General features: G+C 47.3%; 2 protein-coding genes across 3 annotated transcripts in view; both read left to right on the top strand.

Moving 5' to 3' along the window:
- The window catches only part of LOC117000654 (schwannomin-interacting protein 1), an 87,190-nt gene extending 81,395 nt beyond the window's left edge, over positions 1–5,795 (top strand). For both annotated transcript variants that reach the window (XM_033068515.2, XM_033068514.2), the window contains 5 exons: positions 56–173; positions 963–1,160; positions 2,930–3,053; positions 3,450–3,543; positions 5,144–5,795. In XM_033068515.2, coding sequence (XP_032924406.1) covers positions 56–173; positions 963–1,160; positions 2,930–3,053; positions 3,450–3,543; positions 5,144–5,195 — 586 coding nt within the window. In that variant the 3' untranslated portion in view covers positions 5,196–5,795. The remainder of the gene's footprint in view (positions 1–55; positions 174–962; positions 1,161–2,929; positions 3,054–3,449; positions 3,544–5,143) is intronic.
- Positions 5,796–13,222: 7,427 nt separating this feature from the next.
- Positions 13,223–16,948, top strand: IL12A (interleukin 12A). Its single transcript, XM_033068933.1, has 5 exons — positions 13,223–13,648; positions 14,560–14,661; positions 14,774–14,815; positions 14,920–15,024; positions 16,061–16,948. The coding sequence occupies exons 1-5, from the start codon at positions 13,223–13,225 to the stop codon at positions 16,532–16,534; spliced, it is 1,149 nt and encodes a 382-aa protein (XP_032924824.1). The 3' UTR covers positions 16,535–16,948.
- Positions 16,949–17,665: the final 717 nt, after the last annotated feature.

The raw sequence follows: 17,665 nt of genomic DNA, 5'->3' as shown, positions 1-17,665 counted from the left end.
TGCCTGGTGGCACTGCCAGCTCCAGGTGTCACTGTCCCTGTCCCTGTCCCCTCAGGCTACAGAGTGGGATGAACCTGCAGATCTGCTTTGTGAACGACAGCGGCAGTGACAAGGACAGCGATGGCGATGACAGCAAGACAGAGACCAGCCTGGACACACCCCTGTCACCCATGGTGGGTCTGGAATGTCCCTGTCACCCGTGGTGGGTCTGGAATGTCCCTGTCACCTGTGGTGGGTCTGGACACACCCCTGTCACCCATGGTGGGTCTGGAATGTCCCTGTCACCCATGGTGGGTCTGGACATGTCCCTGTCACCTGTGGTGGGTCTGGACATGTCCCTGTCACCCATGGTGGGTCTGGGCCCTAGACATGTCCCTGTCACCCGTGGTGGGCTTTCCCTTCCCTTCCCTTCCCTTCCCTTCCCTTCCCTTCCCTTCCCTTCCCTTCCCTTCCCTTCCCTTCCCTTCCCTTCCCTTCCCTTCCCTTCCCTTCCCTTCCCTTCCCTTCCCTTCCCTTCCCTTCCCTTCCCTTCCCTTCCCTTCCCTTCCCTTCCCTTCCCTTCCCTTCCCTTCCCTTCCCTTCCCTTCCCTTCCCTTCCCTTCCCTTCCCTTCCCCTTTAAAACCAAGGAATCCTTGCTGGGAATCACCCTGATTTTTTAAGATAATCCTGTGGATTAAGATCAAAAAATAAGTCCATGCCCTTCATTCAGAAATGCAAAGATTGGGGATGAGAGGCCCTGGGGAGTGGCAGCACAGCAGGACTGTGATCCCAAACTGCAGATGAGAGCTTGGGGAATAAAATGAAGCTCAGGCAGGGAGGGGAGGTTTGGGATGGGAGCTGGAGCTCGTCAGTGCCACCCTGGGATCTGCTCCTTGCTTCTGGCAAGGGCTTTGCAGTTTCTGTGGTGAAAACAAAGCCCAGAATTTGGTCCAACTTCGCTGTGGCTTCTTTGCTTCCCCAGAGCAAGCAGAGCTCGTCCTACTCGGACAGGGACACGACGGAGGAGGAGTCGGAGGCCCTGGAGGACATGGATTTCCTGAGCAGGCAGAGGAAGCTCCAGGCTGAGGCCAAGATGGCCCTGGCGATGGCCAAGCCCATGGCCAAGATGCAGGTGGAGGTGGAGAAGCAGAACAGGAAGAAGTCACCGGTAGCAGATCTTGTGAGTGGGGCTGGGGTGACCTGGGGGTGACCCGGGGGTGACCTGGGGCTGTCACATCCCCGCCTCTGGTGGCCCTAGGGGTGTCACATCCCTGCCTCTGGTGGCCCTAGGGGTGTCACATCCCTGCCTCTGGTGGCTCTGGCTCACAGGGGTGTCACCTTGGTGGCTCTGACTCACAGGGGTGACCCCAGAAGTGTCACATCCCCACCTCTGGTGGCCCTAGGGGTGTCACATCCCCGCCTCTGGTGGCTCTGGCTCACAGGGGTGTCACCTTGGTGGCTCTGACTCACAGGGGTGACCCCAGAAGTGTCACATCCCCACCTCTGGTGTCCCCAGGGGTGTCACCTCTGGTGGCTCTGGCTCAGAAGGGTGACCCAGGGGTGTCACATCCCCACCTTTGGTGGCCCCAGGGGTGTCACATCCCTGCCTCTGGTGGCTCTGGCTCACAGGGGTGACCCAGGAGTGTCACTTTGGTGGCCCTGGCTCACAGGGGTGACCCAGGGCTGTCACCTTGGTGGTCTTGGCTCACAGGAGTGTCACCTTGGTGGCACTGGCTCACAGGGATTACTCAGGGGTGTCACATCCCCACCTCTGGTGGCCCCAGGGGTGTCACCTTGGTGGCCCTGGCTCACAGGGGTGTCACTTTGGTGGCCCTGGCTCACAGGGGTGCCCCCAGGGATGTCACATCCCCACTTCTGGTGGCCCTGGCTCACAGGGATGTCACCTTGGTGGCTCTGGCTCACAGGGGTGGCCCAGGGGTGTCACCTTGGTGGTCTTGGCTCACAGGAGTGTCACCTCTGGTGGCCCTGGCTCACAGGGGTGTCACCTTGGTGGCTCTAGGTCACAAGAGTGTCACTTTGGTGGCTTTGGTGGCTCTGACTCATAGGGGTGTCACCTTGGTGGCTCTGGCTCACAGAAGTGACCCAGGGGTGTCACATCTCCACCTCTGGTGGCCCCAGGAGTGTCACCTTGGTGGCCCTGGCTCACAGGGATGTCACCTTGGTGGCCCTGGCTCACAGGGCTGTCACCTTGGTGGCCCTGGCTCACAGGGGTGACCCAGGGGTGTCACCTTGGTGGCCCTGGCTCACAGGGATGTCACTTTGGTGGCCCTGGCTCACAGGGATGTCACCTTGGTGGCTCTGACTCACAGGGGTGCCCCAGGGGCTGCAGGAGTTGTTGGAGCAGGAGGGAGGTGCTGGAGGCTGGAGCTGCCCTGGGGCTGAGCTGGGCTCTGCTCATCCCACCCTGGGACACCCCAGGGCTGTCACCACCCCCTGACCCCCAATGCCATCCAACATTCCTGACCCTGTCCCCTTGGGGACAGTCCTGGGAGGGTGGCTGAGCCCCATGGTGTCACTGCTGCCTGCTTGTCAGGGGGGGATGCAGAACAGGGAACAAACTGCTCAGAGCTAGAAACAATTGGAGGGAAACAATTAAATACTGCAAGGAAACTAAAATATTGGAAGGAAACAGTAAAATATTGAAAGGAAACAATGAAATATTGGAAGGAAACTAAAACATTGGAAGGAAACAATAAAATACTGGAAGGAAACAGTAAAATTTTGGAAGGAAAAAATAGAGTATTGGAAGGAAACAATGAAATATTGGAATGAAACAATAAAATACTGGAAGGAAACAATAAAATATTGGAAGGAAACAGCAAAATTTTGGAAAGACACAGTAAAATTTTGGAAGAAAACAGCAAAATATTGGAAGGAAACAATAAAATACTGGAAGGAAATAATAAAATATTGACCATTTCTTTCCAGCTGCCACATATGCCTCATATAAGTGAATGCCTGATGAAGAGGAGTTTAAAACCCACTGACCTGAGGGACATGACCATTGGGCAGCTGCAGGTGATTGTCAACGACCTCCACTCACAGATAGAAAGTAAGTGCAGAATTCTTGTGGGATAAATAGAAATATTCTTCATGGGGAGGCTTTCCCCCATCCCTGCAGGGATTTCAAAGCCCTGTGGATGTGGCACCTGCTGGGGGAGATCCCAGGGTGGGATCCTCAGGGACACCCCAAATCTCTCAGCACACCCCAAATTTCTCAGCCCACCCCAAACCTCTCAGCCCACCCCAAACTTCTCAGCCCACCAAGTCTCTCAGAACACCCCAAATTTCTCAGCCCATCCCAAATTTCTCAGCCCACCCCAAATCTCTTAGCACACCCTAAATTTCTCAGCCCACCCCAAATTTCTCAGCCCACCCCAGATCTCTCAGAACACCCCAAATCTCTCACCCCACCCCAGATCTCTCAGCCCTTTTCTCCCTGGCTCAGGCTTGAACGAGGAGCTGGTGCAGCTGCTGCTGATCCGGGACGAGCTGCACACGGAGCAGGATGCCATGCTGGTGGACATTGAGGATCTCACCAGGTCTTTCATGCTTTCATTTGGGGATTTTTAAACTTTTTTTAAAGCTTTTTCAGCTTTGATTTTGGGATTTTGGGTAGGAATTGTTCCCTGGGAGGGTGGGGAGGTGCTGGGATGGAATTCCCAAAGAAGCTGTGGCTGCCTCTGGAAGTGCCCAGGATCTTTGTCACCAGGAGGGGTGAACTTTATAATCACTAAAATATTAATATTTAATCCCTGATGAAACAAAAAGCCTTGCAGGATATGGGCAGGTTCCCTGAAGGGCTCCATCTCCTGGCAGCAAGGCTCAGGAGGAATTTTTGTATGGGATAATTAGGGATGGGCTCCAGAAATACAAAATGTTCTGAAATATTCGGAATATTTCATTCTGAAATGTAAAGATTGGGGATGAAAGGCCCTGGGGAGTGGCAGCACACCAGGACTGTGATCCCAAACTGAAGATTAGAGCTTGGGGAATAAATTGAAGATCAGGTGGTGAGAGGGAAGTTTGGGATGGGAGTTGGAGCTCAGTCAGTGCCACCACATGTCCTGGGATCTGCTCCTTGCTTCTGGCAAGGGCTTTGCAGTTCCACCTATGGAATTTTATTTTTTGGGAGTGCTGGGGGCACTGGCTGTCCCCACCACCCCTCTGTCATTTAGGGATAAAGCAGGGAAAAATCTCAGTGTCCTAGTTTGGAGGACAGGTGTCTGCTGAGAAAGGCAGGAGCTTCTCTTTGAAATGGAGAATGGAAACCCCCTCCCTCCAAATTATTATAATTTTGAAATCAAGGGGCTCTCAGGCAAAGCTATGGGAATTAGGAATAACACTTCTTTACTAGGGAAATTAAAATAGAAATACAGCACTACAAAGAACAAACCCCAAACCCTGACACAGTCAGAGTACAGCCTGACACCCGTCAGGCAGGGTGTTGGCAGCAGTCCCATCCCATGGTGGCTGCATCCTCCTGCAGTGACAGATGTGGCTCAGCTGGAGCAGTGCTCCTGTACAAGGTGCAGTTTCCCTCCGGAGCTCCAGTGGGGATGTGGAGAAATCCGGTTTTCCTCTGGAGTCCAGTGGAGAAAGGGGCTCCCTTAGTGTCCCAAAACCTCTGTTTTTATCTTGGTAAGAAATGTTGGGCTCTTCCCCCTGGCTGGAGCAACTCCCAATGGGATGCAGTAATTTTATCAGTGCCACAGTGGGACTCAATGGCCATGAGCAGAAAATGACTGGCTGGAGGAGGGATGGGTTGTGAAAAGATAAAGAACACTGCCCCAGCTGGTTTATAAACCATGGCCATGAACAGGAGATATCCCATGAGATAAAGAACAATGCCCCAGCTGGTTTAACAGCAGACCCATTAACAGGAGATATCCCCACAGATATCAGGATCACTGCCCCACCTGGTTTAACACTGCTGATAGAACAGACACCTTTTATCACACCCTGCATTGTAACCCCAGACACTCACACACCCCACAGAGGCTTCCCTGGCCTCTCCCCCACCCTGCTGCCAGGAAGGAGAAATCCAGAAAACCTTTGTGTTCCCCCACAAAAAACCACAGCTCCCAGGGGGTGGGTGGGTTTTCCATCCTTTCCTTGGCTGAGCCCTGTCCCTGTCCCCAGGCATGCTGAGAGCCAGCAGAAGCACCTGGCAGAGAAGATGCCAGCCAAGTGATCCCTCCTGCTGCCCAGGCAACTCCAGAGTCCCAGTGTTGCTCATTGACCATGTCTGAAGCTTTCTGTCTGGTGATTGGCCTCTGCTTCTTAATTTATTTTAATTTTTTTACTTGTGCCACTAAATATCAGGCATTTTAATAATAATAATGTTGTTATTATTATTATTATTATTATTATTATTATTATTACAGAAACAAAGAGAATTGTACAGTACTTATAACATTATAAATCATGGGCGAGAAGAGAGGGGTAGTTTAACTTTATTTTTGGTTGTTTAGAGATTTTTTGGGTTGGATGATATTTTACCATTGACTACTTTTTTATTCCTCACTGTAGTTTTCAAATAAAGAACCTGTTCTTGACGGTGCTATACAAGTCAACAAAAAAAAAAACAAAACAAAAAAAAATCCATGCCTGCCTCGTGGTGATGTCGTAGCTCTCAGTAATCTGTACATTTTTACTCAGAGCTCAACATTCTGGGGAGTGTTGAGTTCCTGACATTCATTTTTAGGTGTGCTATTAACACTCAGTGGGGTGCAGAGAGTTGGAAGTTTTCTGTATAAAGCTGTAAAATAAAAATTACCACCGTTGTTTCCTATGGCACGTCTGTTCTTGCCAAGGGGGTGAATTTGTTGGATCCTCCAACTAAATATGGGATTAATCAATTTTTTTTTTTTTAATCTGAGATAAAAGAGGGGTTTTTGTAGAGTTATTTATTTGTCAGCTCCTAATTCTGTTTCACTTCAAGGATTTTTCTGTGCCCTGAATTTGGGGTGGTTGGAAGCAGCAGGCACACACCCCAGTGGGATTTTTTACATTTCATTGTCTGGGCTGAAATTTGAATTGTTAGAAATAAAAAGAATAATCTGTGTTTTAAAAGTGGGCAGCAAATGAAATGGATTCAATATGGAATTCCTCACTCTGCCTAAGGAGAGGCTCAGAGCTGGGACAATAAAAACAAATTTGTCTCCATCCCTCTTTTATTGGATTTAAAGCTGGGAGAACCCAGCCAGCCCTTCCTGGTGCTCCCAGCAGCTTTTTACCTTTTAATTCTCATTTCCTCAGGGCAAATCCATCCCAGCCCAGCCTGATGACTTATTCAGGGTGTTTGCAAAAAGCCTCAGCTGCATTAAAATTTCATCCCCTGCCAGGAATGGCTTTTATTGAAGCACTTTTTTTTTACTAAATTACTTTTTTCTCTTTTTTTTTTCTTTTTTTAGAAAAAAATGGATGCAGCCCCCAGAGGGGTTTGGGGGCTGGGATGGGGGTTTGTGCAGTTTAGGGGAGAAATTGGATGGGTTAGGAGCCCTCACTTGCATTCCAGAAAAAAGTCAACCCTTCTCTTCCTTATTTTTAAATCTGTGCAGAAAATGTAGGGAAATACTGGGGTGCTGTTTTCCCTGCAGCTCTTGGGTGGGGAGAGCTGCTGGGTTTAAATTTTCCCTCTGAAGGTTGAATTTTCCCTCTGAAGGTTGAATTTTCCCTTTAAACCTCCAAATTTGCAGTGCCTGACCCCATGGAGGAGCAGCCTCTTGTGTGTTTAAAGCATGAAAAGCCCCAAATATGCAAAGTTTCCTCTCAGCTTTGAGGAAAAAAATAGGAAAAAAAAAAAAAAAACACAAGAAAGCCCCTGGGGAATCCCAAAGCTGCCCCTGGCATCACCCAGCTGTGGAACAGCTGGAATTCCATCCCCTTGCTAAGTGCCTTGGACTTGCTGCAGAGAATTTTGTTCTTCCACTCAGCTGTGGTTTTCCCCCTCCTGTCCTGGGGAAATTGGGTTTTTCCAGGAAAATTCCTGTTCTGGGTCTCCTTGGCTCCGTGAACTGAGGGTGCTGTGGGTGGTGGCAATGCTGGAATTGATGGATTAAAGGAGATTTCTGAAAGACAAGGATCTGCTGTGGTTTCTGAGCAAGATTTTGGGTTTTATTCCTGGCTCTTGGTCCCACTTGGAGCCTCCTGGGTGGGTTTTGGATTCCCAAAAAAGCATTTCCCACAGGATGCCAGGCTGGGAATTGTTTTCCGGTTGGTCTCAAACCACAAACTCCTCAATATTCTTAAATGTCACCTGTGCCTGAAGAGCCTGAAGTGCTGCATTAAATAAAAAACAACCTCCAAACCATCCTCATGCCTTGGGATCTGGGATGATCTTCCTGAGCCTGCTGGGCATTTTGGCTTTCCCTTTTTGGAGTTCTCAGCTCCCTCAGGACAGAATGGACATTTCCAGCATTAATGACACTTGGAAAATTATATTACATCCAAGAAATGTTAAAAAAACCCTCCCTGATCAGCTCCTGCTCATCCAATATCAGTTCCCTTTTTTTTCCTCCACGTGTGAGGTGAGAGGACAAATCCAAACCCAGCAAGGAGCAAATTCCTGCTTTTCCCATCCCTGCTCTGCTGCCCAGCACAGCCTGGAGGTGACAGGGACAGAAAAAAAGCAGAAAAAGCACCCAGGGCTGAGAAATCCTGTCAAGGGTGAAAAATGAAAGTGAGAGAGAAAGAACTGCCTGAAAGTGCCCCGAAACCACGGGCACAGCTGGCACCACCTCCTCACCCACCCTGGGGAGCTGCTGGGGCTGGGCAGCGAGGGTGAGCTCAGGGATTCCCAAAATCCCAGCAGGATGAAGCTGGTGGAGGCTCCAGGCAGCCCCTGAGGGGTTGGAAATTCTGTGGGAATTTAAAATAAACCCCACAGGGCTGGTGGAGCCACATGGAGTCATAAAATCCTGGAATTATTTGGGTTGGGATCTTGAATCCCAGTTCCATTGGGAATAATTCTGATTTTGGGGCTGGGCTTTGTGTTTATTCCATAGAATAATCATGGAATTGTTTGGGTTGGGATCTTAAATCCCAGTTCCATGGGCAGGGAGTGGGAATAATTCTGAATTTATGTTTGGGCTGTGATGTTCCTTTGTGTTTATTCCATAGAATCATAAAATCATGGAATTGTTTGGGTTGGGATCTTAAATCCCAGTTCCATGGGAAGAGATTAGGAATAATTCTGAATTTGGGGCTGGGCTTTGTGTTTATTCCATAGAATCATAAAATCTTGGAATTATTTGGGTTGTTTGGGTTGGAAGGGACCTCAAACATCATCCAGCTCCACCTCCCACCATCCCAGGGTGCTCAATCCCCATCCAGCCTGGCCTTGGACACTTCCAGGGATGGGGAAACCAAAATTCCTCTGGGAATCCACAGTTTCTCTGGGCTGGGGCCTCCCCACCCATCCAGGGAAGAATTTCTCCCTGATATCTGCTCCTCCCAACTCAGGGGGAGAAACCCCCTGCCCAAAATGCACCCTGTGGATTTTTTAGGGAATCCCAACCTTGATCCAGTGGTTCCCATTCCCAGGATGAATCCCTTACCCTGGAAAGGGGATTGGAGCTCTGGAGCCTGCAAACAACAACCCCTGAATTTGGGGTTCCCAAGGCTGGGTGGTCCCAGAGCAGCTCCTTGGAATCCAAGGGCCAAGAACCAGGATGGATCATGGGGAAAATTTTCGGAATTCTGATGGAAACTGGGAAAAAAAGAAAGAAAAAAACAAGAACCAAGGGATGCTGTGGCTTTCCTTTTTTGGTCCCTGGTGGTATTTGCCAGGACCAGAGAGTGCTAACATGTAGCTGTCTCTCAGAAAAGCTCACATTTCATCAGCAGAGAAAGACTGGAGGCCTTGACAAGTTCCACAAGAGTCTTTATTTCATGCCAAGGGTGGTCAAGCAGGATTCTCTCAGAATCATATTTATAGGTTCAGGGGGGATTCAAACTACAACCAGTAAAAGTTTATCCAAAGACCAGCATCCAATCTAAGTGAGAAATTCTAAAGGTGAACTAATCACACAGACTAATTTCTAACCAATTATCTTCCAAAGTGTTAGGAGAGTGACCAAATTCTTAAAGAGTTTGGCTCAACCTTGGTATCTAAGATACTTTATCTATTATAGCAAATTCCAGGGGCCAGGGGAAGATGGGTTTAGGGGAATTGCATCATCCACAGGATGCAGGTGGCTGGGGCAGGATTTGAGAGGTTCCAGCACCCCAGGAAAGCTCCACAAGCACCATTTAATCACCCCCAATAAACACCAGCCCAGGCAGAGGTTTGGGATTGGGAATTTCAGGGAATTCCATGAGGAATCACAACCAACAGCCACAAAAAACCAGGAAAGTTTCTCCTGACCCCTTTTATCCCTCATTTTATGGAGCCATCAGTTCCCAACACAAGTGAGCCAGTGAGGCTCTTCTGGTGATAAATCTGACCTTGGATCTCCCCATAAAATGATCCAGAAGCAAAAAACAGATTCAACATTCCACAAGTTCTGTGAGTGGCAAAGAGGATCAAATTATTTTAATTAAGTGCACCCAGAAATCCCATTCCATGCAATATTTTCCCATTTTTAATGGAGCAGTGTTCTCTGTCTACAGCCTGGGTGGGATTTAATCATCCTGCAGCTTTGATTTCTATTTCTCTGTAATTATTGCTTAATTAGAGATATCAAATTATTGCTAATTACAATGCCAGGCAACAGGTCTGCCCCCCAAAGAACCAAACTCTTCCCACTGAGGATGTCACAAAGGGTTGGGAGGCTGTTAGTGAGGGAAATCATTCTAACCTGAAATCCCAGGAGAAACAGCATTTCACAGCTGGCAGGAACATCCACAGCTGGCAGAGAGCATTTCATAGCTGGCAGAGAGCATTTCACAGCTGGAAGGTGGAAAAGAAGGGACGGGGTTTTCATGATTTGCAAGGAGCCATGAAGCTGTTTATTGATACACAAAGCAAAGTTTATATACTTTTTCTATTGTTACTAAAAATAGCCCACCAATAATATTTGTGTAACTAAGGTATATTGCTTACTTGTAACTAAATAACATTACTCAACCTAGGCCTCGTTTAAGCTAACCAGGTAGATACAATATTTCCCATAGAAATATTTCCCATCTCCATAGAAACTGCAGGCTAAACACTCTGTACCAAACACCTTCTTATCTTTTGCATTCCTTCTCCAAAATCCTGCTTACTTCTGCCAAGGCTTGGGCCTACCCACTCCCGCCAAGGCTTGGGCCTACTCACTCCTGCCAAGGCTTGGGCCTACTCACTCCTGCCAAGGCTTGGGCCTACTCACTACTACCAAGGCTTGGGCCTACTCACTCCTGCCAAGGCTTGGGCCTACTCACTCCTGCCAAGGCTTGGGCCTACTCACTCCTGCCAAGGCTTGGGCCTACTCACTCCTACCAAGGCTTGGGCCTACTCACTCCTGCCAAGGCTTGTGGCCTACTATAGCTAAAAAATCCACATCAGTAGTAACAAGCTAAGCAGTACTAGCAGTTCTGCTTTCTATTTGTATTCCCACAGAAGGGAACATCCACAGCTGGCAGAGAAGATACCACAGCTGGCAGAGAGCATTTCACAGCTGGCAGGGACCATCCCACGCTGGCAGGGAACATCCACAACGGGCAGGGAACATCCCAAACCTCATTTCCCTTGAAGTCCTGATTCTTACCTGGAAACCAAGATGCCCCTCACCTCCCTCGGCCAAAACGTAGCCAAAAATGTAATTTCTGATTAATGGAGGGCAGAGAAGCCAAGACTGAAACAAAAAGGCAGGACATTTCCAGGAACTTCCTGCTTTTTCAGAAGAGCTGGAGCTGATCCCATTTCTCATCACTCATATCCCCAGCCTCAAAGCCAAACTGAGCAGAGCCCTTGAACTTTGGGGCTTTTCTCTTGGGGTTTCTTTCTGATTTGTGTTTTCCCTTCCTTTCTCAAGCAGGACTTTTAGGTATTGATTTGGGTGAGGGCAGAGCCCGGAGCAGGGATTCCCCAAATTTTGACTGCATTAGATCAAATCTAATTTTATAGGGACCCAGAATGATCATTACTTTTCTCTGGAGGACAATTCCAACAAAAGTAATTTCTGGTTGACATACAGGCAGTGGAATGCCATTCTTTTGTGGAAAATCATCTAGTTAACTGTTACATTTTATATATTATAATATTTATTATTGCTATGATATTTATTATTGATATTGTATTTATTATATTTATTAGTTATATTGGGCAGGCCCTGGCACTGCGGCTGCCCCTGGATCCCTGGGAGTGTCCAAGGCCAGGCTGGACAGAGCTTGGATTAACCTGGGATAGTGGAAGGTGGAATTGGATGAGCTTTAATATCCCTTTCAACCTAAAAAAAAAAAATTCCCTGATTTTATGATTCCATAAAGAAACATCCCAGCCCACAGATCTTTAATTTTTCCCATTTCAGCATTGCTTCCCATTCCTCTGGGACTGCCCTTGCCCCAAGCTGCCCAAGGGTAATGATCTTATTTAAATATATTATAATGTATACAACACATCATTTTGCTCTAATATGATTAATACAAATATTAATTATCAAGATTTTTTTCATTCAGGCTAAGCCTGCTCAAGCAGAGGGTGCTTTGATGGATTTCTTCTTCCACTGGACAAAAAAAAAAATAATTCCACTCAGCAGAATTAAAATCCCAGAATGCTGGAATGGTTTGGGGTTGGAAAGGACCTTAAATCCCATTATCCCATTCCATTATCGCATCCTATCCCATTCCATCCCATCCCATCCCATCCCATTGATCCCATCCCATCCCATCCCATCCCATCCCATCCCATCCCACCCCACCTCCCCCATCCCAGGCTGTTCCAACCCCCCCAGCCTGTTCTGGGACACTTCCATCAGCAGCCACAGCAAGGATTAGAGCAGACATCTGAAGGATTTAATCAGGATAAATTCCAATCCAGCAGAAAATTAAACCCAAATCCCACCCCCGGTGCTGATCCTGCTGGGAAACCTCGTGTCCTGCAGAGCCTGAGAAACCTGGAAAGCCAACGTGGTGCCTTTGAGGAACAGCCCAGCTGCACATCCCAAAATTCTCTTTCGCTTTTGGCTCCCGGCAGACGCGGCTCCCACACGAGCTGGAAACCACAGCCCACGGTGAAGTGACGGGGCAGAAGTGGAAAACACAGAAATTGGAAAATGATGCACTGCCGGTAGTGGAGCAAAAAGAAGTCTCAGGACACGCCACGGGCTTCTTATAGGAAACAGCGAAAATACAAAGAATCTGAAAATGCGATATAAAACTCTTGATTCATCCTGCTCCCTTCCAATTTGACAGCAAAAATCCCAGTGACTTCACGGCAGCCCCAATGCAAAGAAAAGTTTTCTGCAGCCTTCTGGGGCAGCTGAGAGTGGCCATGAAAAACAGGAGCCAATTATTGATGAGTCCAAATATTTCAGTAAAATCAAACAGGTTTCCACAAACATTTCATAGTGAGGTTTTGTCATTGCAGAATCAGAGAGTCGGGGAGTGGTTGAGGATGGAAAATATCTCAGAGTTCACCCAGTCCAAGCATCCCCAGCTCTGCCGAGGCCACCCTGAGCCTGTCCCCAAGTGCCACCTCCGCAGGGCTGCAGGGATGGGCACAGGCAGCCCCTCCAAGCCCTTTCCATGCGGGAATTTTCCCCGATATCCAACACGAAGCTGCTCTGGTGACCCCCGAGCCCGTTTCCTTTTGTTCTGTCACTTTTTCCTCGGGAAGCGAGCAGGATAAAGAATGGAAATGGGAAACCTGAGGCCGTTTCCTTTTGTTCTGTCACTTTTTCCTCGGGAAGCGAGCAGGATAAAGGATGGAAATGGGAAACCTGGGGAGAGGCGATTTACGAGGGATGGGGTGACAGAATAGAGAGGGAACGGCTTCAAATTGAGTGAGGAAGAGGTTTGGGTGGGATTTTGGGAAGGAATTCCTGCCTGGGAGGGTGGGGACCCCCAGAGCAGCTGTGGCTGCATCCCTGGAAGTGCCCGAGGCCACCCTGGGACAGCGGAACGAGATCCAACCTAATCCAATCCACGATTTCGCGATTCCATGGAAGTTCATCCCCGTACCCAGCACTGAGCCCAAGCGATCCCGTTTTTCTGGGCGTTCCCGGTGCCGAAGGAGCTGGGGCAGCATCCCCGGCACTCCCGGCCGGGACTCACGGCCCCGCCTCTCATCTCGGGATGAAGCGGGGAGGAAAATCCCGCAGCCCCGGCGGCTCTATAAGAGCTGTGCCCGGCGGCATCGAGGGGCAGATCGAGATCGAGGAGATGATGGAGATGGAGCGGAGCGGCAGCACCGGGAACAGCACCGGGAGAACAGGGAACGGCACCGGGAGCACCGGGAGAACCTGGAACAGCACCGGGAATGGCACCGGGAGCATCACCGGGAGAACCAGGAGCGGTACCGGTACCGGGCGAGCATTGCTGCTGTGCCTGGTGCTGCTGCTGCCCCCGGTCCGGGCACTGCCCACCCCTGACAGGACACTGTCCATCCCTGACCGGACACTGTCCAGAGCTGTCCGGGCACTGCCCACCCCGCCGTGCTCCTGCCTGAACCGCTCCCGGGAGCTGCTGGAAGCCGCCACCGCCTGCCTGCAGCAGCTGAAGGTGTGCGGGGAACGGGACGGGACCGGGAGGGACCGGAATGGGACAGGGGTGGCACCAAACCAGACAGGAACGGGACAGGGGTGGCACCAAACCAGACAGGGACGGAGCAGGACTGGCACCAAACCGGGCAGGGATGGGGTAACTGTGGTACCCAGGCTGTCAGGGATATATCCCCAAGATGTCAGGGATGTCCCCAAGATGTCAGGGATGTCCCCAGGCTGTCAGTGGTGGCCCCAGGATATCAGGGATGTGCCCAGGATGTCAGGGATGTCCCCAAAAGATCGGTGGTGTCCCCAAGATGTCAGTGGTGGCCTCAGTCTGTCAGTGGTTGCCCCAGGATGCCAGGGATGTCCCCAAGAGATCAGTGGTATCCCCAAGATGTCAGGGATGTCCCCAGGCTGTCAGTGGTGGCCTCAGGAGGTTCCCAGAGGCTGCAGAGAGCCCCAGGAGGGTGGGGACCCCCTGAACACCCCTGAGACCCCCTTCAGGACAGACCCTGCTCAGCTTCTTCCTCTTCCTTTTTTTTTTTTTGCTAAAATTCCTGCTGGTTTTGCCCCCATCACCCCAAAAGCCCCAGCACCAAAAGCTGCTGCTCCCCACGCTGTATTTGTTATTTTTCACTCTTTCATTTCCATCTGAAACTCCCCTGCTGTAAAGCTCTCCACAAATTCCATCCCTGACAATAATTTAAAGCAACTCCCAATAAAATATAAATACAAATCTGTGCAAAACTTGGGATTATTCCTGAGCTGGTCCCTGCATTTCATATTTAACCCCTGTCCTCCTAGAGGATTCATCTGAGCACAGGTAGCTGGGACACACGGAATTATTGTGAATAAATGGATAAAAAGATATCAATGAAGCTGTCAAGGACCCTTTTTAATTCCCTTTTTAATTCCCTTTCACCCCAGGAACTCGATATCCTGGGATTTGAGTGCACCCTGGAGGAGGTGAATGTGGAGGACATCACTGAGAACCAAATCAACACCATCAGAGCCTGCACAGCTGCAGAGGTAAAACACAGAAATTGGAGATAAAATTTACATTTTTACCTCTTATGTTCGTGGAATATAACAATCCACACTCCCATTAAATCACAAATCTTATTGCTTGTTTAATTTGCAGCCTGGAAATTGCCCAGCTCTGGAAAAATCAACTTTTGATAAGGTAAATAAAAATTTCCCAGCACATTTTCTCCTTTATGCGTTTAAAGCAGCAGCAGATCCCCAATTTCCTGAAAATTCCCATTTTTATTTTATTTTTTTTTGCAGGGAAGATGCCTGCAGGGCATCTCTGAGGATGTGAGATCCTACAGGGCCCAGCTGGGGACCCTGCAGCACCCTCAGCTGCTGGGGGCTCTCGACAGGATGCTGGAGGTGAGAATTCCTGCCATGTTTACCCCAAAATTCAGGAAATGGGGCAAAAAAAAGCTCAAATTCTCCTCCAAATATTGAAATGTAACATCCCTGGTGTGCTGGATGTGACACAGGGTGGAGTAAAAGTTGATAAATCCAATTTTAGCCAATTTAGAAATGTAATCATGAAATATCTGAATTTTTTCCTTATTCAAGATTCAATATATCAAATTTTATCCTCAGTCTATTAACGACAAGTTAAATATCCCAAAAGCTTCCCTCACTCTAGTCACAATAAATTAAATATTCCAAATTATTCCCTCAGTCTATTAATGATAAATTAAATATCCCAAATTATTCCCTCAGTCTATTAATGATAAATTAAGTATCCTCAATTTTTCCCTGTCTAGTAATGATAAATGAAATAGCCTCAATTTTCCCTTCTGTCTAGTAATGATAAATCAAATATCCCAAATTTTCCCTCAGTCTATTCGCAATAAATTAAATATTCCAGATTTCCCCTCACTTTATTCACAATAAATTAAATAGCCTAGATTTTCCCCTCATTCTATTAATGATAAATTAAATATCCCAAAATTTTCCCTCTGTCTATTAATGATAAATATAATATCCTAAATTTTTACCTCAGTCTATCCATGATAAAATATCCCAAATTCTTCCCTCAGTCTATTTATGATAAATGAAAAATCCTCAATGAATGACAAATTAAAAATTTTCCCTCATTTTATTCATGATAAAGTAACTATCACAAGGGATTTTTCCCTCACTTTATTAATGATAAAATAACATCCCAGATTTCCCTCTCACTTTATTAATGATAAATTAAATATCCCAAGGAATTTTTCCCTCTATTAATGATTACATAAACACCCCAGATTTTCCCCTCACTTTAATCATGATAAATTAAATATCCCAAGTAATTTTTTCCTCTATTAATAATTAAATAAACACCCCAGATTTTCCCCTCACTTTATTAATGATAAATTAAATTTCCCAAGGGATTTTTTGGTTTAAGACATTTCCTAACCCCCTGCAGGCCCTGGGCAGCTGCACTGGGAAGGCTCCGGAGGCGCCGTTGGGATTGGGATCATCGGGATCGGGATTGGGATCATCAGGATCATCAAAATTGGGACCATTGGGATTGGGATCATCAGGATCACCAGGATCAGCATCATTGGGATCATCAGGATCACCTGGATCAGCATCATTGGGACCATTGGGATCAGGATCACCGGGATCAGGATCGGGATCATCGGGATCGGGATTATTGAGATCGGGATCATCGGGATCACCGGGATCAGGATCACCAGGAGCATTGGGCTCAGGACCATGTGGCTCACTGGGATCAGGACCATGTGGCTCCCAGGGCTCACTGGGATCTCTGGGATCTCTGGGATCCCTGGGCTCGGCGCCGTTCCCCGCCCGCCTGCGGCTCTGCGCGATGCTCCAGGCTCTGCGGCTCCGCAGCGTCACCATCAGCAGGATGCTGAACTTCCTGAGCTCCCTGTGAGCCCAGAACCCCTCAGCACCCACAACCCAGGGCACTGTGCCTTTCCAACCCCCTAAATTCCCAGGTTGGGGAAAGCAAAGTGTTCCCAACTGGAATTTCTCCCTGTTCATTCTGGGTTCTCAGGAACTGAGAGCGAGGGATGGTAATTCCTTGTCTTGGGGATCCTTTCCAACTCAGGAAATTCTGCTCCATGATGGATTTAGGATGAGATTCCATTCTATTCCCTGATTTGTTTATGATATTCCTTGATTTGAGATTCCATTCTATTCCCTGATTTATTCATGATGATATTCCATTCTATTCCCTGATTTATTGATGATATTCCTTGATTTGAGATTCCATTCTATTCCCTGATTTATTTATGATAACATTCCATTCTATTCCCTGATTTATTTATGATGATATTCCATTCTATTCCCTGATTTATGATTATATTCCTTGATTAATATTTCCTGATTTATTATTTTTAAATTTATTATATTCTTTATTTGAGATTCCATTCAATTTCATTATTTATTTATTATGATATTCCCTGATTTATTTATGATGATATCCCACTCTATTCTCTGATTTATTTATGATGTTCCTTGATTTACTTGAGATTCCATTCTATTCCATGATTTATTTGATGATATTCCCTGATTTATTTATTATGATATTCCTTGATTTATGATATTCCATTCTATTCCCTGATTTATTTATGATATTCCTTGATTTATTTGAGATTCCATTCTATTTCACTATTTATTTATGATGATATTCCTTGCTTTATTTATGATACTCCTTGATTCCCATTCTATTTCATGATTTATTTATGAGGATATTTCATTATTTATTTATTATGATATTCCTTGATTTATGATTATATTCCTTGATTTATTTATGATGACATTCCACTCTAGTCCATTATTTATTTATGATATCCCCTATTTATTCTATTTATTGCTTAATAAAATCAATATTTCTTCAAAATCACAGTGGGGGTTTTTTTGGTCCCTTGGGATCCAACACGAATCCTTTGAAATAATTTGGATGTTGCTGGCATATTTTGGGATTTCCATCCCAAAAAAATCCCTTGGATGCTTTTGGTGGCACCTCCAGCTTTTTCCAGATGCTGAGGAACAACTTCCA

This window comes from Catharus ustulatus, chromosome 10 (assembly GCF_009819885.2).
Source record: "Catharus ustulatus isolate bCatUst1 chromosome 10, bCatUst1.pri.v2, whole genome shotgun sequence".
Lineage (NCBI taxonomy): Eukaryota > Metazoa > Chordata > Aves > Passeriformes > Turdidae > Catharus > Catharus ustulatus.
Note: the sequence above shows the minus strand (reverse complement) of the source record. Positions and strands in the feature narration are given on the sequence as shown.